At 38.3% G+C, this 27,593-nt stretch overlaps 1 protein-coding gene across 1 annotated transcript in view; it reads left to right on the top strand.

Annotated features, from left to right (window-relative positions):
• LOC140145829 (telomerase protein component 1-like) overlaps positions 1-27,593 on the top strand; it is a 52,232-nt gene that overhangs the window by 15,675 nt on the left and 8,964 nt on the right. The window contains exons 7-20 of the mRNA XM_072167510.1: positions 425-520; positions 2,061-2,153; positions 6,625-6,818; positions 7,796-7,907; positions 9,261-9,368; positions 10,021-10,194; positions 14,877-15,064; positions 15,322-15,486; positions 16,120-16,296; positions 16,949-17,060; positions 18,024-18,152; positions 22,090-22,220; positions 22,878-23,010; positions 25,754-25,870. Coding sequence (XP_072023611.1) covers positions 425-520; positions 2,061-2,153; positions 6,625-6,818; positions 7,796-7,907; positions 9,261-9,368; positions 10,021-10,194; positions 14,877-15,064; positions 15,322-15,486; positions 16,120-16,296; positions 16,949-17,060; positions 18,024-18,152; positions 22,090-22,220; positions 22,878-23,010; positions 25,754-25,870 — 1,929 coding nt within the window. The remainder of the gene's footprint in view (positions 1-424; positions 521-2,060; positions 2,154-6,624; positions 6,819-7,795; positions 7,908-9,260; positions 9,369-10,020; positions 10,195-14,876; positions 15,065-15,321; positions 15,487-16,119; positions 16,297-16,948; positions 17,061-18,023; positions 18,153-22,089; positions 22,221-22,877; positions 23,011-25,753; positions 25,871-27,593) is intronic.

The raw sequence follows: 27,593 nt of genomic DNA, 5'->3' as shown, positions 1-27,593 counted from the left end.
GGGGGGGGGGGGTCTCTAGGATGCTGTGAAAATCTTTGTTGATCTCAAACTCAATATCAGTGACAAACAATTAATTTACCTTGATCACATCACTTATGATCAAAGATAAACACTTAGGTCAGTATTCACAAAACAACTTAGACCAGGTCGAACCTAATTATGGTATATTTTCCCCATTTATTCCTAGCAAAGTCCAAAAATTAAAGTGTATCTAATATTAAGTTACATGTATTTGCCCTTAACATGATCTATACAATAATATTGAATAAGGTATGTACATGTAAATGCTGAAAAGTTCTTTCTCCATAGTCCTAGTCTATATAGTTCTAATCTCCATAGTTAGACCAGGTCTAATTAAGTAAGACCTAGTTTTGTGCAAATAGACCTTTGATATTAAATATCTTGGTGTGTTTTCTCGTTGTAGGGTAAGCGTGTCGTCTGGTATGATTGTGAATTTGCTGGTATAGATGATGATGGAAAGGTTGAATTCAATGGATTACAGGAAGTCTTCAGTAAAAAGGTAAGATATCTTATCACAAAGATTGGTTTGTCACATAGTGTGAATTCAGCACTGGCTGCATCAGGGGGCATGAAGGGAAATGCTTCCCAGTCAGTACTCTTGCCCTCCCCATGTCCCCTAGTAAAAACCCAAAATTAGGGAAAATTTACACTTTTGGCAGCAATTAAAAATTGGTTGCTTTTTTGCTCCCCTGAAATTTACTTCCCTCCCATCAATTCCCCCCTCCCTCATCCCACTTTTCTTTTTTTTTGGTGCTGCCACTGGAATTTAAAAGTTTTCTGCAATATTTAGTAGTACGGTAGTGATGATTCAGAACAGATAGAGTATAGTTGGATTTTGCTACAAAAGGATATAAAATCAAGTCATATTGCTGGTAATTTACCCCCTATGGCCAATTTCATTCCCAGCTGGTCAGACGATCACCCCAATGATAAACCACAGTGGATAAACCAACTGATGGAAAAATGTTATGGGCTAATGTTATTTATTATAGAACCTGTTGGCACACTTTTCACACCCTGATAACAGCTCTATCAATTGGGGATCAGCAGGGGATAATTGGAGTGATTAGGCCAAAAAAAGGTTTGTCTCAAAGCTCAGCAAGACATTTGTAAAATCGCATAATTTGAAGAAAAGAAATGCAGAAATTTTTTTTATTTCAAAAAAAATTAATTTTTAGTATTTTCCGAAAAAAATTCGGCAAAAATCAGATCGCATTTGTTTTCAAACCGCTTGTGAGCTTTGAGACAAATCTTCCTTTTTTTTGGCCTTAGTGGTTTTAGATTTATTCCTTTTCATAGAGCAACTAAACTTAAAGTATAGATTTAAGAGCCTGTTGATCTCTCACCCTAATATGTTAACCTGTCAAATAAGTCAAATGAGATGGTATACCACCAATTGAATCACAGAAACAATTCCAGTCCCTCTTCCCATAAGTTCTCTGTGACAATGCTGTAACTGAAAGGAAAAAAATCAAAGAAATTCCTGACGAGCCACAATTAAAGATATCTTACACTTCCCACAATACATTTCTGCCCTGTTCAGTGCACCATGGGTCAATAGAGACTAGAAATAACTCAGTTGAAAGACCTTTGTTAATTGAAATATTGTTTGTTTGTCACTATTGACCCATGTTGTACTAAATAGTATACCACTACAGGGAAGAAATGCATCGTAGGAAGTGTAAGATCTTCCTTTGTCACAGTACATTCACAGCTGAAATAGACGTTTGTTCGGTTTGTAATTGGCAAAAAAAATGAGACTCATAACATTGTGAATTGATATAGAATAGTGTGCATGCAGCTGGGCGCAACACTTACGCTAGTTGCGCATTGCATAATGTGTACTGGTGTGTGCATGTGTGAATTTAATGCGAGCGTAAGTTGGGACTTAATTGACAAGTGCAGTAACAAAACCAAATAATTTTCACCAATTATAAAAAAAAAAAATTCTAATATTTGTAGCTAAATATTGTCAGTTTTGAGCTAGGAATGGACTTAAAGTCTAAATAATATTTTCATGTTGTGGTTTGTATTTGCAGATCTTTGATTTTTTCAAGGAGAGAATTGAGGAGCAATACCCAATGCCCGATTACAATCTAGATCCATATCAACAAGCCAGAGAAGCACATGAGGTAGGTCAACGTCACATGATTATTTGTTTTGGACAGGACAGTGCATTTGTGTACATCAAAATGATGCACTTGTCGGCTGCTACATTTGTCTCATTTCACATAATAGCCAAGAATAAATACCAGACTTATCTCAAGTGGATGTTACTGAAAATCATCCCCAGGTCACATGGTTTAGGAATACGTTCTCTGTATTCCTAAATGATGTGAATTTAGTATGATTTGAGGTGATCTCCACTTGAGATGAGTCTGGTATTTATTACTAGCTACTATGTAAAATGAGACACATATAGCAACCAACAAATGCGTTGTTTTGATATGGATGTACACATCTATGGTTCAAGGGTGTATCTTATTACTTCGACACATATAGCAACCAACAAATGCGTCGTTTTGATATGGATGTACACATTTATGGTTCAAGGGTGTATCTTATTACTTCAACATATTACCATGATTACTTCCATAATTTGCCATTTGCTGTAGAAGTGAAGATGTGACAGGATTAACTATAAAGCAATAGGTTTAATATATAATTAGTCAAGCAGCAAACTAAATTCTGTGGCCTTTTTTTGAAGCCAATGTGCCACCTATCCTAACATGTTGTTTGGGTCCCAAGTAACATATTTATACATGTTTACAAAAATCCAGATGCAGCAGATGGCGACCATCTTGTTTTTTTTTTTTTTTTCCATTTTTTCAATAATTTTCCAATATATTTCAAACTGACCCTTCCCATTGTGAATTTATTGATACAATAGCAATTGTTTTAGGCCTAGGATATTATTTATGACACGTATGCACTAATATTGACGATTTTGATATTCAAAATGGCCACAAAAAATTCAAAATGGCCGCCAAATTCAACTTATTTCCTCTATACATACAATGAGCATTATAAAATATAAGTTTAAGCAAGTAACATGTTAATTAATATACCAACAGATACACAAACTCCATGCTGCACTGCAAATACACACCACACCACCCCACACACCCACCCCCACATTCCAATGCTTACCTATAATTTAATATGAAGTCACTCTCTATCAGATAACATTTTATTTTAAAGTAATTCCTGAATTTAAAATCTGTAACTTCCACCTTAAATGTCTTCATGCCTCCTCATCTGGATATGATAATAATAATTATGTTCCCGCTAAGTTTGATGTACCATACTCATACCCGAACCTGTAATCCTAATCTTTACCCCGATCACCCCTAACTTGGTACCTAACTCATAACCCTGTAGGCCTACCCTGCTAAACGTACATCGTACTCTGATATCTATACCCAATAACATGTATCCCGTACTAGTACCGAATGTCCTACCCTTATACCCTCCTCGGTTCACATAACCCTGTATTCTTGGTACCCCTAACCCCATCCCTGGCCAGTAGCACTACCCATCCCTGGGGCCCCTAGACCCATCCAAGGGACCCCTTAACACAACACTGGAACCCATAATCCACTGCCCAGTGGCCCATAACCTGATATGTTCTGGCTAAATTTGATGTACTCGGACCAGCCCATAACCACACCCTAACCATATCCTTAGTACCCAAAGTCTCTTACTCCAGTACCCTTACACAGTCCTCGGTACCCCTAACGCCATCCCTGGAACTCCTAACGCCAAACCTGGAAACCCGGAATTCCATCCCTATTCCCGGGACACCTAACACCAACTATGGGACCTTTAACTCCATTCCTAGAACCTCTAGTCTAATCCCATCTTTGGTACGGTAACCCCACACCCGTACCCTTACCTAATGCCCGGTACCCTTAACCCTTTCCTGGCCCCATTACGCAACGCTGGGACCCCTAACTCCATCTCCATTACCCCTTACCTTATTCCCTGGGACCTCTAACACCAACTTTGGGACTTTTAAATTCCATTCCTGGAACCTGGAACTCTCGCAAGACCCATACAGACCTACCAACTGTCCCTCATTTTGAGGGACTGTCCCTCATTTGGGGTTTTCCAAAGTGAAAAAGAGGGACAGTCCTACTTTCTGAAAATTTCAGTGATGGCAAATTTAAATGTAAGAACAGCAGAAAATGATGCAAATTTCACTTTAAAATTTTGCTATAGCATTCTCTTTAGTCTATTGTGATAAATTTAGACCTGCAAAACCTTCCCTGAATTCTGAAAGTATTGCACACCTGAATTTGTCGGTACCTGGTTTGTGTACCTGTACAAAGTTTTGGCCTCAATGTCTCTCTTTCTTACTGCACTAGGTTGGCAGGTCTGCCCATAACCCGTCCCTGGGATCTTAATCCCACCTTTGGTACATGCAACCCCACAACCTGTTTACCCTTAACCAATGCCCGGCACCCCTTACTCTGTTCTTGGTACCCATTTAATGGGCTACCCCAAACCTGGGACCCCTAATTATATCACCATTACCCCTTACCCTATTCCCTGGAACCTCTAACACCAACTATGGGACTTTTAACTCTATTCCTGGAACCCATAACTCCGTCCCTGAGACCCATGACCCATCCCTGGGACCCTAATCCCATCTTTGGCTCCTGTAACCCCACATCTGGTTCCCCATATTCAATGCCTTACACCCCTTACCCTGTTCCTGGTACTCATATCCCTAACCCTTGGCCTCCATCCCCATTACCCTATTCCCGGGGACCTCTACTCAATCCCCAGTCACCCATATCCTATCCCTTGGACCTCAAACACGCGTCACGATCATGCAACCTCTAACCCCATTCCTGGACCATGACCAGTCATCTCTGAAACCCCTAGCCCCTTCACCGGGACCCATAACCCGTTACCCTGGCCTCAGTACCCCTAGCCCTTCCTCAGTGCACCTAACGCTGTCTCCGGTACCCATTATCCAAACCCTGGGACCCTTTACTCCATCCCAGGACCCCTCACCCTATCCAATATTTTTCAAATTGACCCTTCCCATTGTGAATTTATTGGTACAGTAGGCATTGTTTTAGGTGCCCTAACACTGACCATGGGACTCTCCCCATTCCTGGAACCCCTAACCTCATCCCCGAACCCCTAACCCTGTCCTTGGTACCCCAAACCCCATTGCTGTCACCACTGGAACCTAGCACCTTCACCTGGATCCATAAACTGTTGTCCCTGGGACCTTCGGTACCCTTTACTAGTACTCTTTTATACCCCATCCCTGGTATCCCTAACTTCATCCCTAGAAACCATTAAAAATTCCATCCCCCGGGACCCATAAACCATTTCTGGGACCACTCGGTACCTTTTACCCTGTTCTCGACAATACCTCTCAATATCTGGTCAATGCCATGTCCTGGGGGGTCTTCCTGTTTGAAGGTGTACAGGAAGGTGCCACGGTTTTGGGGTTCCTTTTTCAGCGATTTTGGTATATCGATGGGTGGGTTTTCAGTGGAGACCAGTGCAACCAACTGGGCACATTTGGGCAAATTGTACTTAAATGGTTCAAATATTTTTGAAGAACCACGTACCCCCTGCTGCCATGTGCTTATGGATGTAGTAATACAGCCTGTAGCCCAAACTAGCACCACCAACTGTTCTTGTATGAAGGATACCCCGTGTATGAGCCAAGAAAACGTTTTTGATACATTTTCTGTGGCACTTTAAAATAATATCTGAAATATATCAGGGGGGAGGTAATGGTGTGGGGTTGGATGTGCATTAAGTATGGGATTTGTATTTGTTATTATTTTAATATTCATGTCACGTGTCCAATCTCATATGTTACCAGATTGATGTAGGCTTATTGTATGTTTGAAGGAAATAAATTGATTTCAGTGGCCATTTTGAATTTTTGGCAGCCATTTTGAATGTGTAAATCATTAATATTGGTGCTACTGCATGCCAAAATGACAAAACTACTATAACAAGCCTAAAACAATCACTACTGTGCCAATAAAATCACATTGGGAAGGGGCAGTTTGACAAATATTGGAAATATTTTGCCAAAAATGGGCGGCATTTTGAAAAACAAGATGGCCGCCTTCTGCTGCATCTGGATTTTTGTAAACATGTATAAATATGTTACTTGGGACCCAAACAACATGCTAGGATAGGTGGCACATTGTCTTCATCAAAAGGCCACGGGCCTTAAAAACTGGGTAGTTTGCTGCCCGATTAAATATATCGCCCTACAATACAAGCAGGTTGCACTCATCACCTGGACACCTGTCTATGTTTGCAATCATACATGTAGATTGAATACAATACCGCTCTTTTCAAAGATACTAATCTAATACAGGTGCGAGTGCAGCAGGATATTCTATAGAATTCCACTTTGCAAGCCTCAAATGGCCTGGATAAATGTAATACAATTTGCATATTTCAACATTTCTGTATTCTGTATTCCTAAGCCTTTTAAAATGTATTATTTAAAAGGTTGCCGTAAATATGTGCCAAAAATTCTTGCTCCCCCCATATTAATTACCCTCCCCCAGGGTTCATAATTATTACACAGCCCCTTATTGTTGTTGTTTGCAGGCATTTATGAAGAGCCGTGGTGCAACAGTTCTGGGACGCAACAATATGCTTGAGACAATCAAAGAATATGTAGAAGAAATCGGCAACGATAGGGCATTGATAATCACAGGGGGCGCTGGTACAGGCAAGTCGTCCATAACGGCTAGGACTGCTGATGTAGCACAGCTGATGGCCGCAAATAACCAGATACCAGGGTAAGCATTGGTTTGTCTACATTACAGCACGGCTCTGACTGTGAAACGTGGACCAACCAACCTGCACATCTCATCTCATCTCATCTGTATAGTCAGCAAGACATCATTTCTCAACTGTGTAAAAACCTCTGAATGATGCTTGCATTAAATTTAAATTTTTACTTTTGGTTTGGTAGTGGTCTTTAACTGCTGACTTGAAACTCCCAAGGCTATTACAATTCACCGCCGATGGAGGGAGCTCATTCCATTCTTTTACAGTCGTTGGGAAGGAGTCTCTCCAAGCCGCCACCTTCCATCCTATAGTCTGGTATTTTTGGTTATGTCCTCTCGTCTGTCTGTTTGTCTTCACAACATAGTTTTGTAGGTCAATGTCAACTAACCCGTTGACCATTTTATAAAACATAGTAACTCTGGCAATCTTCCTTCTGGTCTGCAGAGGCTGCCAGTTGAGGTCTGCCATTAACTGGGTGACAGTTCCAGGCATACGGCTGTACATGCTACGGAGCCTAAGAAAGAAGCCGCACACAAAATTTGATGCAGGTATGGGAGCTGCCATTGGGGTGCTCGTGTGCTGATATTATGTACAAAATATGCAGAAAGTCAGCAGCTAAGTATAGGAAATATGGTGCTAGATGTTTGACGATGCATTGATGTTTGTCGATGTGGGTTTGAGCCTCGATGCAGTCTTTGTTTTTCCATGTATAATTGAGCTTCCCTGGGCAAGGATCTAATTGCTTGTTTATCTCGGTTACCCGTACAAAAACTTGCATGGGGAGCTGATCCCGGCTGCAGTTGTTTATTGTGGTATGCATAAGGTGTGCACTTCATATATAGCTGCAACTCCTTGATTGTTGCTAAATACTTTATATTGGTGTGCCTTGTCCCACAGTGGTCAGTGAATTCCTGTAAAGTGTGCTGAGGCTTGTGGCTTTATGCCTGTGTGTAGCATATTATAAATTTTTTTTTTCTTGTTGCAGTGGTGGATCTCAGGGGTGGCATGTATTCTACCATTTTGTCGGTGCAGTACCAGGGTCTACAGATCTTGAGCAGTGCATCAAGAGGCTCCTCAAAGAACTCAATGCTGTCAATGTAAGAGTCGATTCCATTTGAAATCCACATTCCCCCTGTGGAAGATTTAGCTGAAGTGTTCCACAAAGGGAGTATGAGTTTCAAATAGAATAGACAATTAGGTAACTTCCATTTGAAAAAAAAAACCTAGTTGTGGAAGATATAGGTAAATCCATATACAGAGGTATTATAGGTTTCAAAATAATTAGCTCTAGCTAATTCCATTTGAAAAACATACTGCCTCTGTGGAAAACCAGAGGCTAAAATGAACTTAAAATATCACTGAAAGCTTGAAAATTTGGTTTTTTTTTCAATCAGTCAAAATCAATAAATTTTGGCCCCATAACAGCTTTCTTTTAGCAACAAGTAAAAAAACATCTCCCAAAACGCAAAATCTGGGTCGGTCAGGCCCGTAAAACAGGTGTGGGGTTTTTTTTTTCGTTGCCTAATATATGCGACCTTTCACCTTAAATTGGCTTTAATGTAGGGATTTTCACTTATTGAGATATTGGACCGGCAAGTTTTCCTCAAAATAAGCTTTACATTGATATATTACAGATCCTGTTGCTAAAAGCCAATAATAGAGCTGGGAAATCCTTGTGTTTTCTATTGTTTTTGAGGGGTGCAATGAAATAAGCTCTGCCAACATTACAGACCATTTGTGGTGGATGGTCCCATATCTGAAAATGACACACCTTTTTCTATTTAATGCTTGGTAGAACATGGGAAAACAACTATAAAATAATGGTGTCTCCCGTGTTTTATCAGCAGTGTTCGAAATTTTGGTTGTCCGTTCGCCTGGGACAACCAAAACATGCACCGGACAACCAAAAATAGTGCTCTAGTTGTCAGGTGGACAACCAAAGATCTACAGCCAAAAGTCACTTTTTCAGAATGTTTGTTTGCTCAAACCTGACACAACTGACGAATTGTTTTAACAATTTGTCAGTTTAATATTTAAAAATATTTAGGGGCCTTAGAGTAAATTGACTACACTCACTCCACTTTATTGGTCACATGTAGTTGTTTCAGATTGTGGCAGCTTACGGACAACCAAAAACTTTGGTGGACAACCAGAAATCACAACCTGGTTGTCCATGGGACAACCCCTTTTATTTTCTTAATTCGGACACTGTTTATCAGGTAATAAGATACACAGCTGTGTCTCAAAATAATACTTTAATTTTCTAAATATTAATGGGGGGAATATGTGACAAAACATGGGCAAATAAGCTTTTAAAAATCTTATATATCATGGCAGCCAGCACTTTTGTGGCTGGGTAGGGGTAGCAAGATGTCCTAGCTGCGCTCCTTGGCTACTCTGATATTTTGAAAATATTAATAGCTATGATTTTTGTATAATACCCATTTCAGGATGCCACCATGCCCAAGAATCTGGAGGTAGCTTGTCAAACAGCATGCAGTGTGTTATCCAACACTAACACCAGGCCATGTCTTATCATAGTAGATGCCTTGAACCAGGTAAGTTATCTGTTGGGCTATTCCGATTAAAATCCACGCACCCCTATGGAAGACATAACCTTATAACCTCCCTCCCACACCATTTTAAATTCACACTCCCTGTGTGGGAGATTAAGGTCATGTCTTCAATAGGAGGTGTATGATTTTCAACTGGAATTGCCCATTATTCATTTAAGGAAGTCCCAGTAGCTTAATCTGTAAACAGCACAACTCTGGTGTATGGCGGTATATGAGTCCGAACCAACGCAGAATCAATTTTCTCTTGCAAATTTGAGCTAGATGTAATTTCCCCTGGACAAGGAAATTACTGCTAATTGTCCTGATTTACCCATACAACACTTATTTGTTCAAACAAGGAACTCATTTAACCCCATGAGAACTACCAGCCGATTGGCCAAAATGAATATCATGTCAAATTTTGAACCATTCAAGGAGGGTATTAATAAGATCATCTGCAAATGCAAGTTTGACCATAAATAGCTTAAAGCCTAGTCATAATTGGCAATTGAAATGAGCATTTCAAGTTATCAACCAATCCGAAATGCTGTTAGATGACCAGTAGAGTACAGGGTTAAAAAGATTGTACATTATGGCTTCAAGTGAGATTAGAATAGCTATAAAGACCTCTTTATCAATTATATTTTATTCACAGTTTGATGACGATAAATCTACTACTCTATTGAGTTGGTTACCAAGGAAACTGGCCCCTCAGGTGCGAGTAATACTCTCTATGATTGACAACACACCTCCACATAAACTCCTTAAGGAGAGAGCCATACAACCCAAGGAGATCTTCGTCACACCACTTGACATGGAAGCAAGAAAGGTAAGATGTTTAACTCATTTAGCCTTAGCTTGGTACTTGGTAGTGTAATCCTTGCTATTATATATAAAATATATATATATGAAATATATATAAATCCCTCGCAAGCACTATCAAAATCCCTCGCCAGCACTATCAAAATCCCTCACAATCACTATCAAAACCCCTCGCAAGCACTATCAAAATCCCTCACAATCACTATCAAAATCCCTCATAAGCACTATCAAAATCCCTCATAAGCACTATCAAAATCCCTCGCAAGCACTATCAAAATCCCTCACAATCACTATCAAAATCCCTCATAAGCACTATCAAAATCCCTCGCAAGCACTATCAAAATCCCTCACAATCACTATCAAAATCCCTCATAAGCACTATCAAAATCCCTCGCAAGCACTATCAAAATCCCCCACAAGCACTATCAAAATCCCTCACAAGCACTATCAAAATCCCTCGCAAGATGCTATTATATATAAAATATATATATATATGAAATATATAAAAAAATCCCTCGCAAGCACCATCAAAATCCCTCACAAGCACTATCAAAATCCCTCGTAAGCACTATCAAAATCCCTCACAAGCACTATCAAAATCCCTCACAAGCACTATCAAAATCCCTCACAAGCACTATCAAAATCCCTCACAAGCACTATCAAAATCCCTCACAAGCACTATCAAAATCCCTCGTAAGCACTATCAAAATCCCTCACAAGCACTATCAAAATCCCTCACAAGCACTATCAAAATCCCTCGCAATCACCATCAAAATCCCTCGCAAGCACTATCAAAATCCCTCACAATCACTATCAAAATCCCTCACAATCACTATCAAAATCCCTCACAAGCACTATCAAAATCCCTCATAAGATGCTATTATATATAAAATATATATATATATGAAATATATAAAAATCCCTCGCAATCACCATCAAAATCCCTCACAAGCACTATCAAAATCCCTCATAAGATGCTATTATATATAAAATATATATATATATGAAATATATATAAATATATCACCATCAAAATCCCTCGCAAGCACTATCAAAATCCCTCGCAAGCACTATCAAAATCCCTCACAAGATGCTATTATATATAAAATATATATATGAAATATATAAAAATCCCTCGCAATCACCATCAAAATCCCTCACAAGCACTATCAAAATCCCTCACAAGCACTATCAAAATCACTCACAAGCACTATCAAAATCCCTCGTAAGCACTATCAAAATCCCTCATAAGATGCTATTATATATAAAATATATATATATATGAAATATATAAAAATCCCTCATAATCACCATCAAAATCCTCGTAAGCACTATCAAAATCCCTCATAAGCACTATCAAAATCCCTCGTAAGCACTATCAAAATCCCTCGTAAGCACTATCAAAATCCCGCTTAAAGATGCTATTATATATAAAATATATATATATGAAATATAAAGTCTGCACAAAAAGAAACTCAGCTGTTATAAACACGACTATAGCTTCAGAAGTAATAATTGTTTTCACAATATTTTAACATAGAGGGAAGGATGAATTATTTACACGAATTTTGATACCACATTTGTCAAATGTTGTTCAATATTAACAACACAGTAGTGTTTTGAAAGAAAAATACCTGATTTTAAAAGTTGCAGGTTACAGCGATCAATGGTTATTATGCCATTACGGTAGCACGTAACGCCCGCCATTATCTTCACGCTCACTTCAAAATCAATACAAATAGCTGCAACTTTTATATTCGGCTATTTTTCTTCCAAAACACTGCTGCATTGTTAATATTGAGCAAAATTGGACAAATTAGGTATCAAAGTGCGCGTAAATAAACCATCCTTCTTTTTATGTTGAAATAATGTGAAAACAATTATTAGTTCCGAAGCTATAGGCGTGTTTATAACAGCTGAGTTTCTTTTGTGCAGACTTTATATAAATCCTCATAAGCACTATCAAAATCCCTCATAAGATGCTATTATATATAAAATATATATATATATGAAATATATAAAAATCCTCACAATCACTATCAAAATCCCTCGCAAGCACTATCAAAATCCCTCACAAGCACTATCAAAATCCCTCGCAAGATGCTATTATATATAAAATATATATATATGAAATATATATAAATATAAATCACTATCAAAGCCCTACATCACTATCAAAATCCCTCGCAAGATGCTATTATATATAAAATATATATATATATATGAAATATATAAAATCCTCATAATCACCATCAAAATCCTCGTAAGCACTATCAAAATCCCTCTTAAGATGCTATTATATATAAAATATATATATATATATGAAATATATAAAAATCCCTCACAATCACCATCAAAAACCCTCGTAAGCACTATCAAAATCCCTCGCAAGATGCTATTATATATAAAATATATATAAATCCCTCGCAAGCACTATCAAAATCCCTCGCAAGCACTATCAAAATCCCTCATAAGATGCTATTATATATAAAATATATATATATGAAATATATAAAAATCCCTCGCAAGCACTATCAAAATCCCTCGCAAGCACTATCAAAATCCCTCACAAGCACTATCAAAATCCTCTTAAGATGCTATTATATATAAAATATATATATATGAAATATATATAAATCCTCATAAGCACTATCAAAATCCCGCATAAGCACTATCAAAATCCCTCTTAAGATGCTATTATATATAAAATATATATATGAAATATATAAAATCCCTCGTAATCACCATCAAAATCCCTTGTAAGCGCTATCAAAATCCCTCGTAAGCACTATCAATTCCCTCATAAGCACTATCAAAATCCTCACAAGCACTATCAAAATCCTCGTAAGCACTATCAAAATCCCTCACAAGGACTAGCAAAATCCCTCACAATCACTATCAAAATCCCTCGCAAGCACTATCAAAATCCCTCGCAAGCACTATCAAAATCACTCGCAAGATGCTATTATATATAAAATATATATATGAAATATATAAAATCCCTCACAATCACCATCAAAATCCTCGTAAGCACTATCAAAATCCCTCAAAAGATGCTATTATATATAAAATATATATATGAAATATATATAAATCCTCGTAAGCACTATCAAAATCCTCGCAAGATGCTATTATATATAAAATATATATATATATATGAAATATATAAAATCCTCACAATCACCATCAAAACCCCTAAGCACTATCAAAATCCCTCGCAAGATGCTATTATATATAAAATATATATAAATCCCACGCACGCCCTATCAAAATCCCTCGCAAGCACTATCAAAATCCCTCACAAGCACTATCAAAACCCTCGTAAGATGCTATTATATATAAAATATATATATATATGAAATATATAAAAATCCTCGTAATCACCATCAAAATCCTCGTAAGCACTATCAAAATCCCTCACAAGCACTATCAAAATCCTCGTAAGCACTATCAAAATCCCTCACAAGCACTATCAAAATCCCTCGTAAGCATCAAAATCCCCTCGCAAGCACTATCAAAATCCTCACAATCACCATCAAAATCCTCGTAAGCACTATCAAAATCCCTCACAAGCACTATCAAAATCCTCGTAAGCACTATCAAAATCCCTCACAAGCACTATCAAAATCCTCGTAAGCACTATCAAAATCCTCGCAAGCACTATCAAAATCCCTCGTAAGCACTATCAAAATCCCTCGCAAGATGCTATTATATATAAAATATATATATATGAAATATATAAAACTCTCGCAATCACCATCAAAATCCCTCGCAAGCACTATCAAAATCCCTCGCAAGCACTATCAAAATCCCTCGCAAGCTGCTATTATATATAAAATATATATATGAAATATATAAAAATCCCTCGCAATCACCATCAAAATCCCTCGTACAAGCACTATCAAAATCCCTCGCAAGCACTATCAAAATCCCTCACAAGCACTATCAAATCCCTCACAAGCACTATCAAAATCCCTCGCAAGCACTATCAAAATCCCTCACAAGATGCTATTATATATAAAATATATGAAATATATAAAAATCCCTCACAAACACTATCAAAATCCCTCGCAAGCACTATCAAAATCCCCCACAAGCACTATCAAAATCCCTCACAATCACTATCAAAACCCCTCACAATCACTATCAAAATCCCTCACAAACACTATCAAAATCCCTCGCAAGCACTATCAAAATCCCTCACAAGCACTATTAAAATCCCTCACAAGATGCTATTATATATAAAATATATATATATGAAATATATATAAATCCCTCACAAGCACTATCAAAATCCCTCACAAACACTATCAAAATCCCTCGTAAGCACTATCAAAATCCCTCACAAGCACTATTAAAATCCCTCACAAGATGCTATTATATATAAAATATATATATATATGAAATATATATAAATCCCTCACAAGCACTATCAAAATCCCTCACAAGCACTATCAAATCCCTCACAAGACACAAAACATTGTCATGACCTTGATAACCTGGCATTCTCTCTGTGTGTCATGTGGTACTCTATAGCACTGCTGTGGTCTTTACAAGGGTACGCCATCTGACTCAGTCTGATGCCATTATGTTATTGAAATGTTGTGATCAATTTTGAAAAATATTGAAAAAAATGTTTGGAATTAATTTGTATTAATTTGGTGGGTATGTTTTTTTGTTTCCCCTCAGGAAATTGTGACAGAGATGCTGGGGCGTTACAACAAGAAACTTGATGAGAAACAGATGACAAGTCTCCTGGCCAAGGAGTCCTCCCAGAATCCTCTGTGGCTAGCCATCGCTTGCGAAGAATTGCGAGTGTATGGGTTATTTGAACGAATCACCGATAAGATCAATAGCTTGGCGGATGGATTGCTGGAGTAAGTGTATAGATTACAAGATTGAAAGTAGGTGGTCCACTTGTAACACATAATGTTTTCTACTTCACATTGAAGCCCATCACCTAAACATAATTATTCCAAGTTCTGAGTTATTTATTTGGATTCTGGGAGAAAATATGTGTCCCACAGTTACTGCTAGAGCAGTAAACATGGTCTGGAGTGGTAACCAACCTTGTGCGCTGTCTGCTGGGTCTCTTTGATGTATTTTAAACCATTGCATTTTTTGATGATTTCAGTTTATTGGAGCAAGTATTCACACGTTTTGAAGCAGAGAATGGTGGTCGTCTGCTGGTAGGAACCTTGTGTTTGCTGGAGACATCTGCCACTGGATTATTGGAGACAGAATTACTGCAGATACTTGGAGATGAGGATAACCTTATGCCATCTGATAAGGATGCTGACACTGAGAAGGGGAAAAGGTATTAATCCCATGAGATCTACCTGCTGATTGGCCAAAATGAATATTGTGTCCAATTTAGAACCAATCAAGGAGGTATTAATAAGATCGTCTGCTAATGCAAGTTTGACCATAAATAAATTGGCAATTGAAATGAGCATTTCAAGTTATCAACCAATCAGGGGTTAATACATTATGCGCGGCCATAGATTTTATGGGAAGTAAGGTTTATCTCGAGAACCACTGGCCTAATACCAGGCATATTTGGATTCATTGTCGTTTCTTTTTCATGCTGATTCCATGTATAGTAATACAATTTTGGAATTTTACAACAATTTGGTAAAAATGTGCATGTTGTCAAATCCATTTGACATCCCTGTAGAGAGGATTATTGAGAGTAGTTTTGGCAAGGCATGGTGAATTGGCGTACAGGCCCACCTGAGAAACGACATTCACTTTTAAGAAGTGAAAAGTTCTCAACCCCAACTATTTGGTCTTTTTTTTTCTTTTTCTGAAACCAGGGGAAAAACTATTCTAAGTGGTTACTCAGATGATTATAGCATGTAGTTAACCAATCAGGGGCACTGTAAGAAAGGCAAAAGTACCCACAGGGTTAAATATATTGTTCGTGTTGTATTTCAGATAAAGACAAAGGAGAAAGAGAGAAGAAATCTAAGGACATAGGACCACTGATCCCTGCCAAGTGGGCTCCAGTTTACAGGGCTCTCAGGCCTTTCCTAAGGCCTTTTGGTGACAGTGGAGAGGGAAGGTTGGACTTCTATCACAGGGCTCTCAGTAAAGCTGTCAGGAAAAAGTAAGTTATTGATCAATTGATTGATATTGATCAATTGATCAAATCAATGAATATTTGATCTACCAATAAAAACAAACAAATAAAAAAGAATGAAGAAGCAAACCAAACTTTTGGTGACATTTGAGAGGTTGGACTTCTGTCACAGGGTTCCAGTAAAGCCGTCAGGAAGAAGCAAGTTATGAAAAAGTGGTGAAAGTGATGAAATCATCAATAGATTAATTGATTTATTATTTACCAAAGTATTAAAACGCTTTGAAAAATGAAAAAGCTGACAAACCTTTGGTGATAGCAGAGAGGGAAGGGAAGAGTTCCAGTAAAGCTGCCAGGAAGAAATAAGTTAGGCCTATTGATCAATTGATAAAATCAGTCAATAGATTTTTTGATTTATTATATACGAAAGTATAAAAAGAAACTTTAAAAAACAAAAACATTTAATTAACAAAAATCCTTTGTAACAGTGGAGAGGGAAAGTAAGAGTTCTATCACAGGGCTCTCAGTAAAGCTGGATAAAAGAAGTTATTGATCAATTAATAAATCAATCAATAGCCAATCAATCTTTGCGATCATAATTGGAAGTCTAAACACCTGTACCACTACACCCACCAGCTTTCAATAATTTTTCAGTCCTCATTCTTCATATTCTCTTTTTAAGGTACTTTCCCAAAACCGATGGAGCAGAAGAAATCTGTGATTATCAGTTATGGTGGCATAGGAAACTAGCAGACTACTTCTTTGATTCAGAGCATGTTCATCGCAAAGTGGAGGTAAGAGAACTACCCGCTGATTGGCCAAAATGAATATAATGTCAATTTTGAACCAATCAAGGAGGGTATTAATAAGATCATCTGCAAATGCAAGTTTGACCATAAATAGTCCAAACCCTAGTCATAATTGGCAATTGAAATGAGCATTTCAAGTTATCAACCAATCAGAAATGCTGTTAGGTGACGAGTAGTGTCCAGGAGGGTATTTATAAATCTTTTAAGGCTAAAAAAAAAGTTATATCTCAAAGCCCATGCGTGCGTTCGTTTTTCTTAGCACGTCCATGTCAGCTGAAATGGGAAATTAATTTGGAAGAAAAGTTACTTGATTTGATACTCGCATTGTTTAGGTATAAAACAATTGATGTTTGTACTTCAATTGTGTAAATCAACTACAATTTCATACTGTGTACTTTTGAACACTCGAAAATGACATCTTAATTCATAATTTTGTTTTAAAAAAATCTATAAAAAAAAATCTTAGAAAAAAAACCTCATTCCGCATTCGTTTTTGAAACTCCCATGGGCTTTGAGACATAGCATTAATTTTTTTTTAGCCTAATGATATCAAGTACTACTCCTTTAATTCAGAGCATGTTGCAAAGTAGAGGTAAGGGGTGAAAATGTGCTATTCCATTTAAATCCACACTTCCCCTGTGGAAGTTTTTGAAAATATTTTCCTCAGGGGGAGTATGCTATCATCATAATTTTCTTTCATGAGGGTTTTGCCCGCAACACTTTTTCAAATGGCCCGTGACCCACAGTTTCGGAACTGCAGACCTAAATGCTGAGAGGAGCTGCACTGCAATTGTACCCTTGTTGAAGCGTAATGAGTGTAATGTGTCCTAGTGGCAGAGGAATACATTTTTGTAATTGTGCTAGTGTACTGAGACAAATATGTGCACATTAAATCACAAGCATTTATTTTATTTTACTAATTTAATTTATTTAATTTTTGTGTTGTAGGAACTACCAACACATCTGCTTGCTCTAGGTTCTGTAGACAAGTTACAGGTCCTACTCACTGACTGGGAGGTCTTTGATATCCTCTACAATGAGGAGTACAGTACTCTGTTACTCAAGTATTGGAGACAGGTAAATATGTATACAGCTAATGTTTTAAATTGCTACTCCTAGCCTGGGAGTTATTACATGACTGGGAGGTCTTTGATATACTCTACAATGAAGAGTGCAGTACTATGTTACTCGAGTATTGGAGACAGGTAGTTATGCATTTTAGCTAGGGGAAATGTATTTCAATACAAGTAATAACTCTTAAGCTGGGAGTAGAAGTTTAAAAACTTCCACTCTCAGCCTGACAGTTATTACTTAACTGGGAGTCTTTGTTGTACTCTACAATGTGGAGTACAGTACTATGTTACTCAAGTATCGGAGACAGGTAGTTATGCATTTTAGCTAATGTATTAAATTGCTACTCCTAGCCTGGGAGTCATTACATAACTGGGAGGCCTTTGATGTATTCTACAATCAGGAATACAGTACTATGTTACTCAAGTATTGAACACAGTACAGGTAATTATGTATACAGCTAATGTATTAAATTGCTACTCCTAGCCTGGGAGTTATTACATGACTTGGAGGTCTTTGATACATGTATACTTACTTACGTATTCAGCTAATGAAAATGTATTAAACTTCTACTCCCAGCCTGGGAGTTATTTGACAACATTAATAGTACTCCTTTCAATTGAACAAGTACTAGAGATAGATATAGTGTTATAAGTAGCTTAGCAAATTATAAATTGTTTATACAATTCCTACTCGTATACCAGTTGGGAGACATTTGACAAAGAACTATAAATGAAGAGTGTAGCTACATGCAGTACAGAGTAATTATATATGCTTAGCTAAGGAAATTGTGTACAATTCCTACTGCCAATTTGCAAGTCAGTTGACAAGCAATATTACAAAGTTTACCAAATGAGTTTTGTTGTGTAAAGATTTGCTTGCTTTTTATTAACTTTTCAAATGTTATATAGTTTGCAGCATGCTCCAATGAGATGGTGAGATATGGTTGATTTTTGATATCACCATTTCATTGTTCGGAATCATTATAAAACATTGAATTTCACAGATTTATCATCAGCATTTAGGAAAACAATACAAACCATCCTCTCATTATTTGAACCCCACAAGTACTACCTGCTAATTGGTTACAAGATGACTATTATGATTTATTCAGCCAATCAGCAACATGGTAAGAATGGTAGTAAGGCTAAAGAGGATCAAGCTCAACTAGAGCTGTATTTTAATTGGTCTCTCAGATGACGATATTGCGTAGTTTACCAATCAGAAACAATCAAAAGGCAGTAGTTCTCAAGGGGTTATATTGATACACAGATTAATAACAGAAAGTTTAGAAACAGCAATCAAAGTTTCAAAGTCACACTTACATGCTTTGTTTCACCTTGATTGAAGAAAAGGACTAGTTTTTCTTCAGTCCTGATGAAGTCAGAGACACATCTAATGAAAACTCGACCACTCACAAAGTGGACAGGCTGCACCGGTACTGTGATAACTAAACGGGGTACTCGTATATGATAGAAATACTGTTACATATTAAAGTTTTGAAATAAATCTAATAGCGGAACTTACTTTTACAACTTGGTACGTTACGTCTGATACCATCAGACTTCATCAGGCAACTGACCTTCTGGGCTGGTCATGTGACACTTGAAGACCACTAGGGATCAGGAAAGGGGACTGAGATCCAACTTATCTCATGCATGGGACCAGGCCATCAAGACGATCCCTAGTTGTCTTCAAGTGTCACATGACCAGCCTAGCAAATAAGTTGCTGATTAAGTTCGATGGTATCAGACGCCACATAACAAGTTGTAAAAGTAAGTTCCAGTATTAGATTTATGTCAAAACTTTGGGACTATAACTTATTATGAATTCCTGTCAAGAAAGTGCATCTACTTGTTTGGTTATTGATTGATATCGGTGCCTTTATGCGGTTGCTCCACAAACATGCAGACAAACCAACCTTGTACGTGTGTGTATATTATGTGTTATGGCATTAGCTTTGCAATGTAGTTCAATTTTGCATCAAGCAGAATAGGCACCTACGTCACTACTAGGGGTGTGATTTTTGGGTAATTTTGTGCCCGGGTACCCGGCACATTTTACGGGCGGGTAACCGAGTACCGGTAATGTAATCTCGGGCGGGTACCCGCGAGCCCGCCCGAAAATCCCTGGCTTAGTCACTACCAAACTTAAGGTGAAAGTACAATCATTTCATGAAGCGTGGAAGATGTATTTCAATGGGCTATTCTATTTGAAATACAATCTACCCCTGTGGAAGATTTAGCTTAAGTCTTCCTAGAGGGAGTATGGGTTTCAAATAGAATAGACAATTAGGTAACTTCTATTTGAAATACTTGCTCATGTAGTGTAAGATATAGGTAAAGTCAAATATAGTGGGAGTATGGGTTTCAAAATAATTAACTGTAACCAATTCCATTTGAAAAACATACTCCCCCTGTAATAAAGTTTTCTTAAATCTTCCACAGAGGCACATATTTCAGATGGAACAGCCAATGTTCATTCTCTGTTTGTCATCACATATAAGACTTTTTTAAGAGGACTTTTACCAAATTATACAATCATGTGCAACCATCAAAACATATTCAACCAATTACCTTCTGGTAATTCTCCAGTAAGGAGTAGGCTTCCATGTGTCGACCACTCTGCATACTGCAAATAATGAAAAATAAACAAAGCGCAATGGTGTTTAAAAAAACGTGCTACGCACAGACATATGGCCACAAACCTCTGTACACTTTTATTCAACCACGCAGTGGACACACTTTAGGTGTGCAAAATCACATTTGGTGTGCAATATGTGACTTGGATCAATTTCATATACTCTAAAAAATCATCCTACATCCATACAATTACATGTGCTTTTATTTGCACCCACTCCATCCAAACCACATAGCTGTTGTTAGAGGCTTTTAGAATCAGTTCACATCCTCCATGATGGCTGCCTTTGTGCATGTCTGATTGTACTTGCATTTTGAATATTCAAACAACTTAAGGGTGGATTGAATAGGTACATCAGGTTTAAACCTACTATATGTGTTAAAACCTGACTACAATCTACATGCATGTACTAACTGTTATGGATGACACAGGTGGCATAATGGGATATCCCAGTTGAAATGCATATACCCTCTATATGATCTCCTACATGAAGGTGTAGATTTTAAAGGGAGTCACTCATTCAGGTAACCACATGTCCCCTCTGAAGTATGTTTCAAATCTAAATGAACTATGGGGAGAGCAGATCTCGGAATATAATCCACAGATGTTGTCAGTGAAGACTTTTTTCCCAATCCAATACCTCAACAAATTGCCACTTCAGGGAATTGAACCTAGGGCCTCATGCACCAGAAGCGAGTATCCTAATTCTGCTACTCCATGCTCACCCTCAATTTACTCTCCATCTAAAAAAAAGCACAGTAATTTATAGTGCGCTATGCACAGGTACAACGCCTACCTGACGTTGATCCACAAGCCTCAGCACACTTTACAGGTTGTCGCTGACCACTACCGCCCCATATCTTCCATAAACCATTTAATAACAAAACAGGGACATTGCAGCTTCAAGAGCCCACACCCTAGACATTCCACAAATGACCTTCGCAACCAGGATTAGCTCCCTGAGTTTTGTACGGGTTACAATGAAACAATTAGCTGTAAGTTCCTTGTCCAGGGGAATTTCAAGCTAACTCAATTTTCCACAAAGCGTACTAAACTGCCACCAGGGTTCGAACTTGCAACCTCACCTACACAGCACATTGCAGATTCAGACCCCTTTTCCTGCCCCTGGCCCATAACTGAATCATATACCTCAAAGCAGCTATTCGTTATCATAATAGAAATGATTTTTCATCCATAGCAAAAAAAAAATCTCGAAAATGCAAATTATGGTTCGATCGGCCTCCTAGAACATGGTGTTTTTGTCGCATAATGCTCATATACAATCCTGTTTTGTTGGTTTCAGGTGTTGAATAATGATAACTGGCAGGAGACCATGGAGATGAAATACCGGGAATGTCTGAAGAAGTTAGAGCAAAATGAGTCGACTACCAAGGAGCAGATGGCATTGAGATATGAACAGGTGGCCAGAGTGGTGTAAGTACTATCTACAGTGTGTGTAACAAACATTTCTTAAACAAGGCTTGCATTTTCACTTTAAAGAAGTTAGGTTGGCACTGAGATATGAACAGATGGCCATAGTGGTGTAGTATAACTTTACCTCATAAATATTAATTAGCTAATGAAGAGAGAGCAGCATGGTCCAGCAGTTAAGTTCTTGACTCTGGAGCAAGTGGTCCCTGGTTCAATCCCAGGGGGAAGCAAATTTCATATATATTTATCCATTCTCTCCATCACTGCATTTGAATTGTGGGACAGATGCATTAAATGACGAAGACCTCACAGTCAGTTCTGATCAGAGTAATGTTTGACTGTTCTTAAGCAGTAAAGTATTTTCATTAGACTCTGGTGCATTGTTTGATCTTGTGAAATAATTGAACTAACTTGAAATTCCCCTGAAATTCCCCTGGAAAACTGTTTATGGTCTCAGGTTCCCTTTCGAGAACTCGGGAAACTGATTCTGGCTGCAAAGGTTAATTGTGGTTTGTATAGGGTACTCATGCACTGTTCACTTCTTAACTTTGTGTTCCTTGTGTCAGTGAATTCCTGTAAAAGTTTACTGAGGTTTGTGGGCCTATGCCTGTGCATAGCACTCTTTAAATCAATGCACTTTTTATTTTTCATTGTTTGCAGTATGCAGAGTGGTCGACACATGGAAGCCTACTCCTTACTGGAGAACTCTATGAATATTGAGATGTCTGAGTTAGGAGGAAGACCTGTAAGGATGGTGGAACTCTACAACCTGGCTGGCACTATCTATGATGAGGTAAGTATGCAGAGTGGTCGACACATGGAAGCCTACTCCTTACTGGAGAACTCTATGAATATTGAGATGTCTGAGTTAGGAGGAAGACCAGTAAGGATGGTGGAACTCTACAACCTGGCTGACCGGCACTATCTATGATGAGGTAAGTATGCAGAGTGGTCGACACATGGAAGCCTACTCCTTACTGGAGAACTCTATGAATATTGAGATGTCTGAGTTAGGAGGAAGACCTGTAAGGATGGTGGAACTCTACAATCTGGCTGGCACTATCTATGATGAGGTAAGTATGCAGAGTGGTCGACACATGGAAGCCTACTCCTTACTGGAGAACTCTATGAATATTGAGATGTCTGAGTTAGGAGGAAGACCAGTAAGGATGGTGGAACTCTACAATCTGGCTGGCACTATCTATGATGAGGTAAGTATGCAGAGTGGTCGACACATGGAAGCCTACTCCTTACTGGAGAACTCTATGAATATTGAGATGTCTGAGTTAGGAGGAAGACCAGTAAGGATGGTGGAACTCTACAACCTGGCTGGCACTATCTATGATGAGGTAAGTATGCAGAGTGGTCGACACATGGAAGCCTACTCCTTACTGGAGAACTCTATGAATATTGAGATGTCTGAGTTAGGAGGAAGACCTGTAAGGATGGTGGAACTCTACAATCTGGCTGGCACTATCTATGATGAGGTAAGTATGCAGAGTGGTCGACACATGGAAGCCTACTCCTTACTGGAGAACTCTATGAATATTGAGATGTCTGAGTTAGGAGGAAGACCAGTAAGGATGGTGGAACTCTACAATCTGGCTGGCACTATCTATGATGAGGTAAGTATGCAGAGTGGTCGACACATGGAAGCCTACTCCTTACTGGAGAACTCTATGAATATTGAGATGTCTGAGTTAGGAGGAAGACCTGTAAGGATGGTGGAACTCTACAATCTGGCTGGCACTATCTATGATGAGGTAAGTATGCAGAGTGGTCGACACATGGAAGCCTACTCCTTACTGGAGAACTCTATGAATATTGAGATGTCTGAGTTAGGAGGAAGACCTGTAAGGATGGTAGAACTCTACAATCTGGCTGGCACTATCTATGATGAGGTAAGTATGCAGAGTGGTCGACACATGGAAGCCTACTCCTTACTGGAGAACTCTATGAATATTGAGATGTCTGAGTTAGGAGGAAGACCAGTAAGGATGGTGGAACTCTACAATCTGGCTGGCACTATCTATGATGAGGTAAGTATGCAGAGTGGTCGACACATGGAAGCCTACTCCTTACTGGAGAACTCTATGAATATTGAGATGTCTGAGTTAGGAGGAAGACCTGTAAGGATGGTAGAACTCTACAACCTGGCTGGCACTATCTATGATGAGGTAAGTATGCAGAGTGGTCGACACATGGAAGCCTACTCCTTACTGGAAAACTCTATGAATATTGAGATGTCTGAGTTAGGAGGAAGACCTGTTAGGATGGTGGAACTCTACAACCTGGCTGGCACTATCTATGATGAGGTAAGTATGCAGAGTGGTCGACACATGGAAGCCTACTCCTTACTGGAAAACTCTATGAATATTGAGATGTCCGAGTTAGGAGGAAGACCTGTAAGGATGGTGGAACTCTACAATCTGGCTGGCACCATCTATGATGAGGTAATGGTCGTCTGTTTGCTTGTTGAGTTAGATTGGCTATTCCAGTTGAAATCCATACACCCCCTATGAAAGACATATCTTTAATCTCTCACACACAGGGTGTAGATTTCAAATCAAGTCAATGCAGGTGAAAATCACACAACACTACCTGTGTGGAAGACTAAGGTCATATCTTCCATAGGGGTGAATTTTGATTTCAACTGGAATAGCCAATTGTTGTGTTGCCTTCATAAAGGTCCATTCATACTAGGCCACAATTGCTTTGAGGTACGGTGCGTTGCCAAACTGCAAAATACTGCATTGCATTGCAGTTTTGCAATAAAGGTAAATACATTTTAACTTGGAAATGCGACAAATTGCATTGAGTTGTGGCAAAAAGTAATGGATATATATCAGCAACGCACCACACCACCGAGCAATTGCGGCGTAGTATGAACGGACCTTATGGGTGAAATGAGGTAGGGTATTTTTTTAAATAGATTATTGCCTAACATCTATCCCATTCACAGGCTGGAGTGCCCATCTCTCTTCTGAAGTGACTTGGGCCAGACTCCATCATGTATATGAAGCAAAGGGGATTAATATAAGTGCCTTGCCCAAAGATGTAACATGTTGACCACAATGTGACTTACAGCTGTGACTCTATGATTAGGCTATTCCAGTTGAAATCCATACACCCCCTATAGAAGACATTACCTTAATCTACCAGACAGGGAGTGTGAATCTCAAATGGGGTTACCTGAATGGATGACTCGTTTGAAATCTACACCCACTGTTTGGGAGATTAAGATCATGTTTAGCATGAGGGTGTATGGATTTCAACTGGAATAGCCCAAATATCCAGATTTCTATTTAATGATGTGGAATCTACACACCATGAATACTACTTGCTGATTGGTTAGATACAAAATGATGGTAGGGTTAAAGAGGGTTAAGCTTAAGCTGTACTTTAACTCAGATGAATATATCGCTTAATCAACCAATTGGAAACCCTGTAACAAAAAGACAGCAGTTCTCATTGGGTTTTATTTTATTTTTTATGTTACTTGTTACTAACCAAGGACGCATTCTGTATTTTAACAGAAATTGAAATTATATGAGTATGTTGATCCGAGTCAGCTGCGTGAGCTACGACCAGCTATTGATTTCTCACGTAAATCAATTGCTATCAGGGAAACATTGGTTGGAGAAACCAATCAGGTATTTTCTAGTGTAATGAGTGTTTAAATTGTGCTTTTTATGTTGCTGAAGCTATTTGTTGCCTGGGGCCGATTGTATTTCAAGTTGTATATCACCCATGTTCAAGGATTTTCAAAAAGTACATGAAGCAAGTATTGTGTCTTTGTGTAAAAGTGACCCAAAAAGGCAAGTATTCCACATTGTTCTCGACCCTAAGCAAGTATTGTCCATACTTTTATACCCAAAACAATTAGAATAAAAATTTCTTTAAAAAAGGAATGGGTGCCCAATGTGAGCTTTGATGTGATGTGCTGAAATGTAGCCATTTGGGTAAAATTATCTTCTTTATAACAAGCGGATTAGATAGACGGAATAAAGATCACTGTACCATTTCGGTTACTATTGGGGGATTGTTAGGCAATGTCATATCATGGGGGGGGGGGGTGTTCAGTGGCAGATCATAAAAAATAGGCGGAAAAGCAAAATTTTTGAGTAGAATGTTACCTTATTTCAACTGATTTCTTTTTTGGCATGTTGGTGTGGTCGAAGTATCCTTTTCCAGTACCATCTGTGTGATTATGTTACTATTTTCCCCATATTTGCTGCTATTGATACCCTTTTGGAGATACGCACATTTCACACATGTCCATGAAAATATACCCTCTTTCCTAGTTTGTTTTTTAATGCTGGTGATATATAACTTGAAATACAAGTGGGCCTTGGGGTTTTATGTGTAATGAGTGTTAAACCTTGCTTTTTATGTTGCTGCTTTCCTTGTTTTGTGTCTGTAGAAACTCAAGCTCTATGAGTACGTAGATCCCGGCCAAATTCGTGAGCTGAAACCCGCCATAGATTACTGCCGTAAATCTATCGCTATTAGAGAACACTTAGATGGCGAGATTCAGAAGGTAAGGGCAATGCACTTTTGAGTTTGTTGCTATGTTGTCTGATGTCTTGTGTTGATTTTGATATGTTCATCAAGCCTTGTTATTGAACATAATGTTAGATTACAGAGAAGATAGCTTACACTTACCACAATACATTTCTTCCGTTTTAATTTTCTGTACTAATTTGCTATGTAGTACAACATGGGTCGATATAGTAACAAAATGTACTCGTATGAACACAGCACATTCAGATCTTGCAAAATATGTTTATTTCTTAACTATCGACCCATGTCTATTCTTAACATGAAAATAAAGGGAACCTGCACAAAGTAATAGTAGTGTAAAAGTGGGTAATGGTGAATCCAACGGACGAGGACACAAAACACATCAAGGATCAATAAATGATACAAGAGGATACCTTGAATATAAACAACAGAAAGGAAAACGAGCAAGGTACACCAACTTGATGTGGGGAAACAAGTAAAATACAGACTAGACAATATGCAGGGGGGGGGGCAAAACCAGCAAATGTAGGCATAGGAAGTAAGCAAAGTTCGATAGCCAAAATTACCAGTTCCAAGGCTCACAAAAGTGCTAAACCTGCAAAAACAACAAGGATCAATGGTAATACAAAACTGCACTTTTATATTTTGTTGTCTGTCCCTGAAGAAGAGCAGTTTATCTGCTCGAAACGTCGGTTGTTTTTTGTCTGTTTAGTGTTTGACTGCTATGTACACAGTGATTTTCATCACTTCCAGTGTACTGTTTTCCTGACACTTTTGTGGGCTCTGGAATTGGCAATTTTTGGCCATCGAACTTTGCTTATTTTGTGCCTACTCTGGATGTTTGGGTTAGCG

Source organism: Amphiura filiformis, chromosome 2, assembly GCF_039555335.1.
Source record: "Amphiura filiformis chromosome 2, Afil_fr2py, whole genome shotgun sequence".
Lineage (NCBI taxonomy): Eukaryota > Metazoa > Echinodermata > Ophiuroidea > Amphilepidida > Amphiuridae > Amphiura > Amphiura filiformis.
The sequence above is the reverse complement of the archived record's forward strand: the minus strand, read 5'-3'. Positions and strand labels throughout refer to the sequence as shown.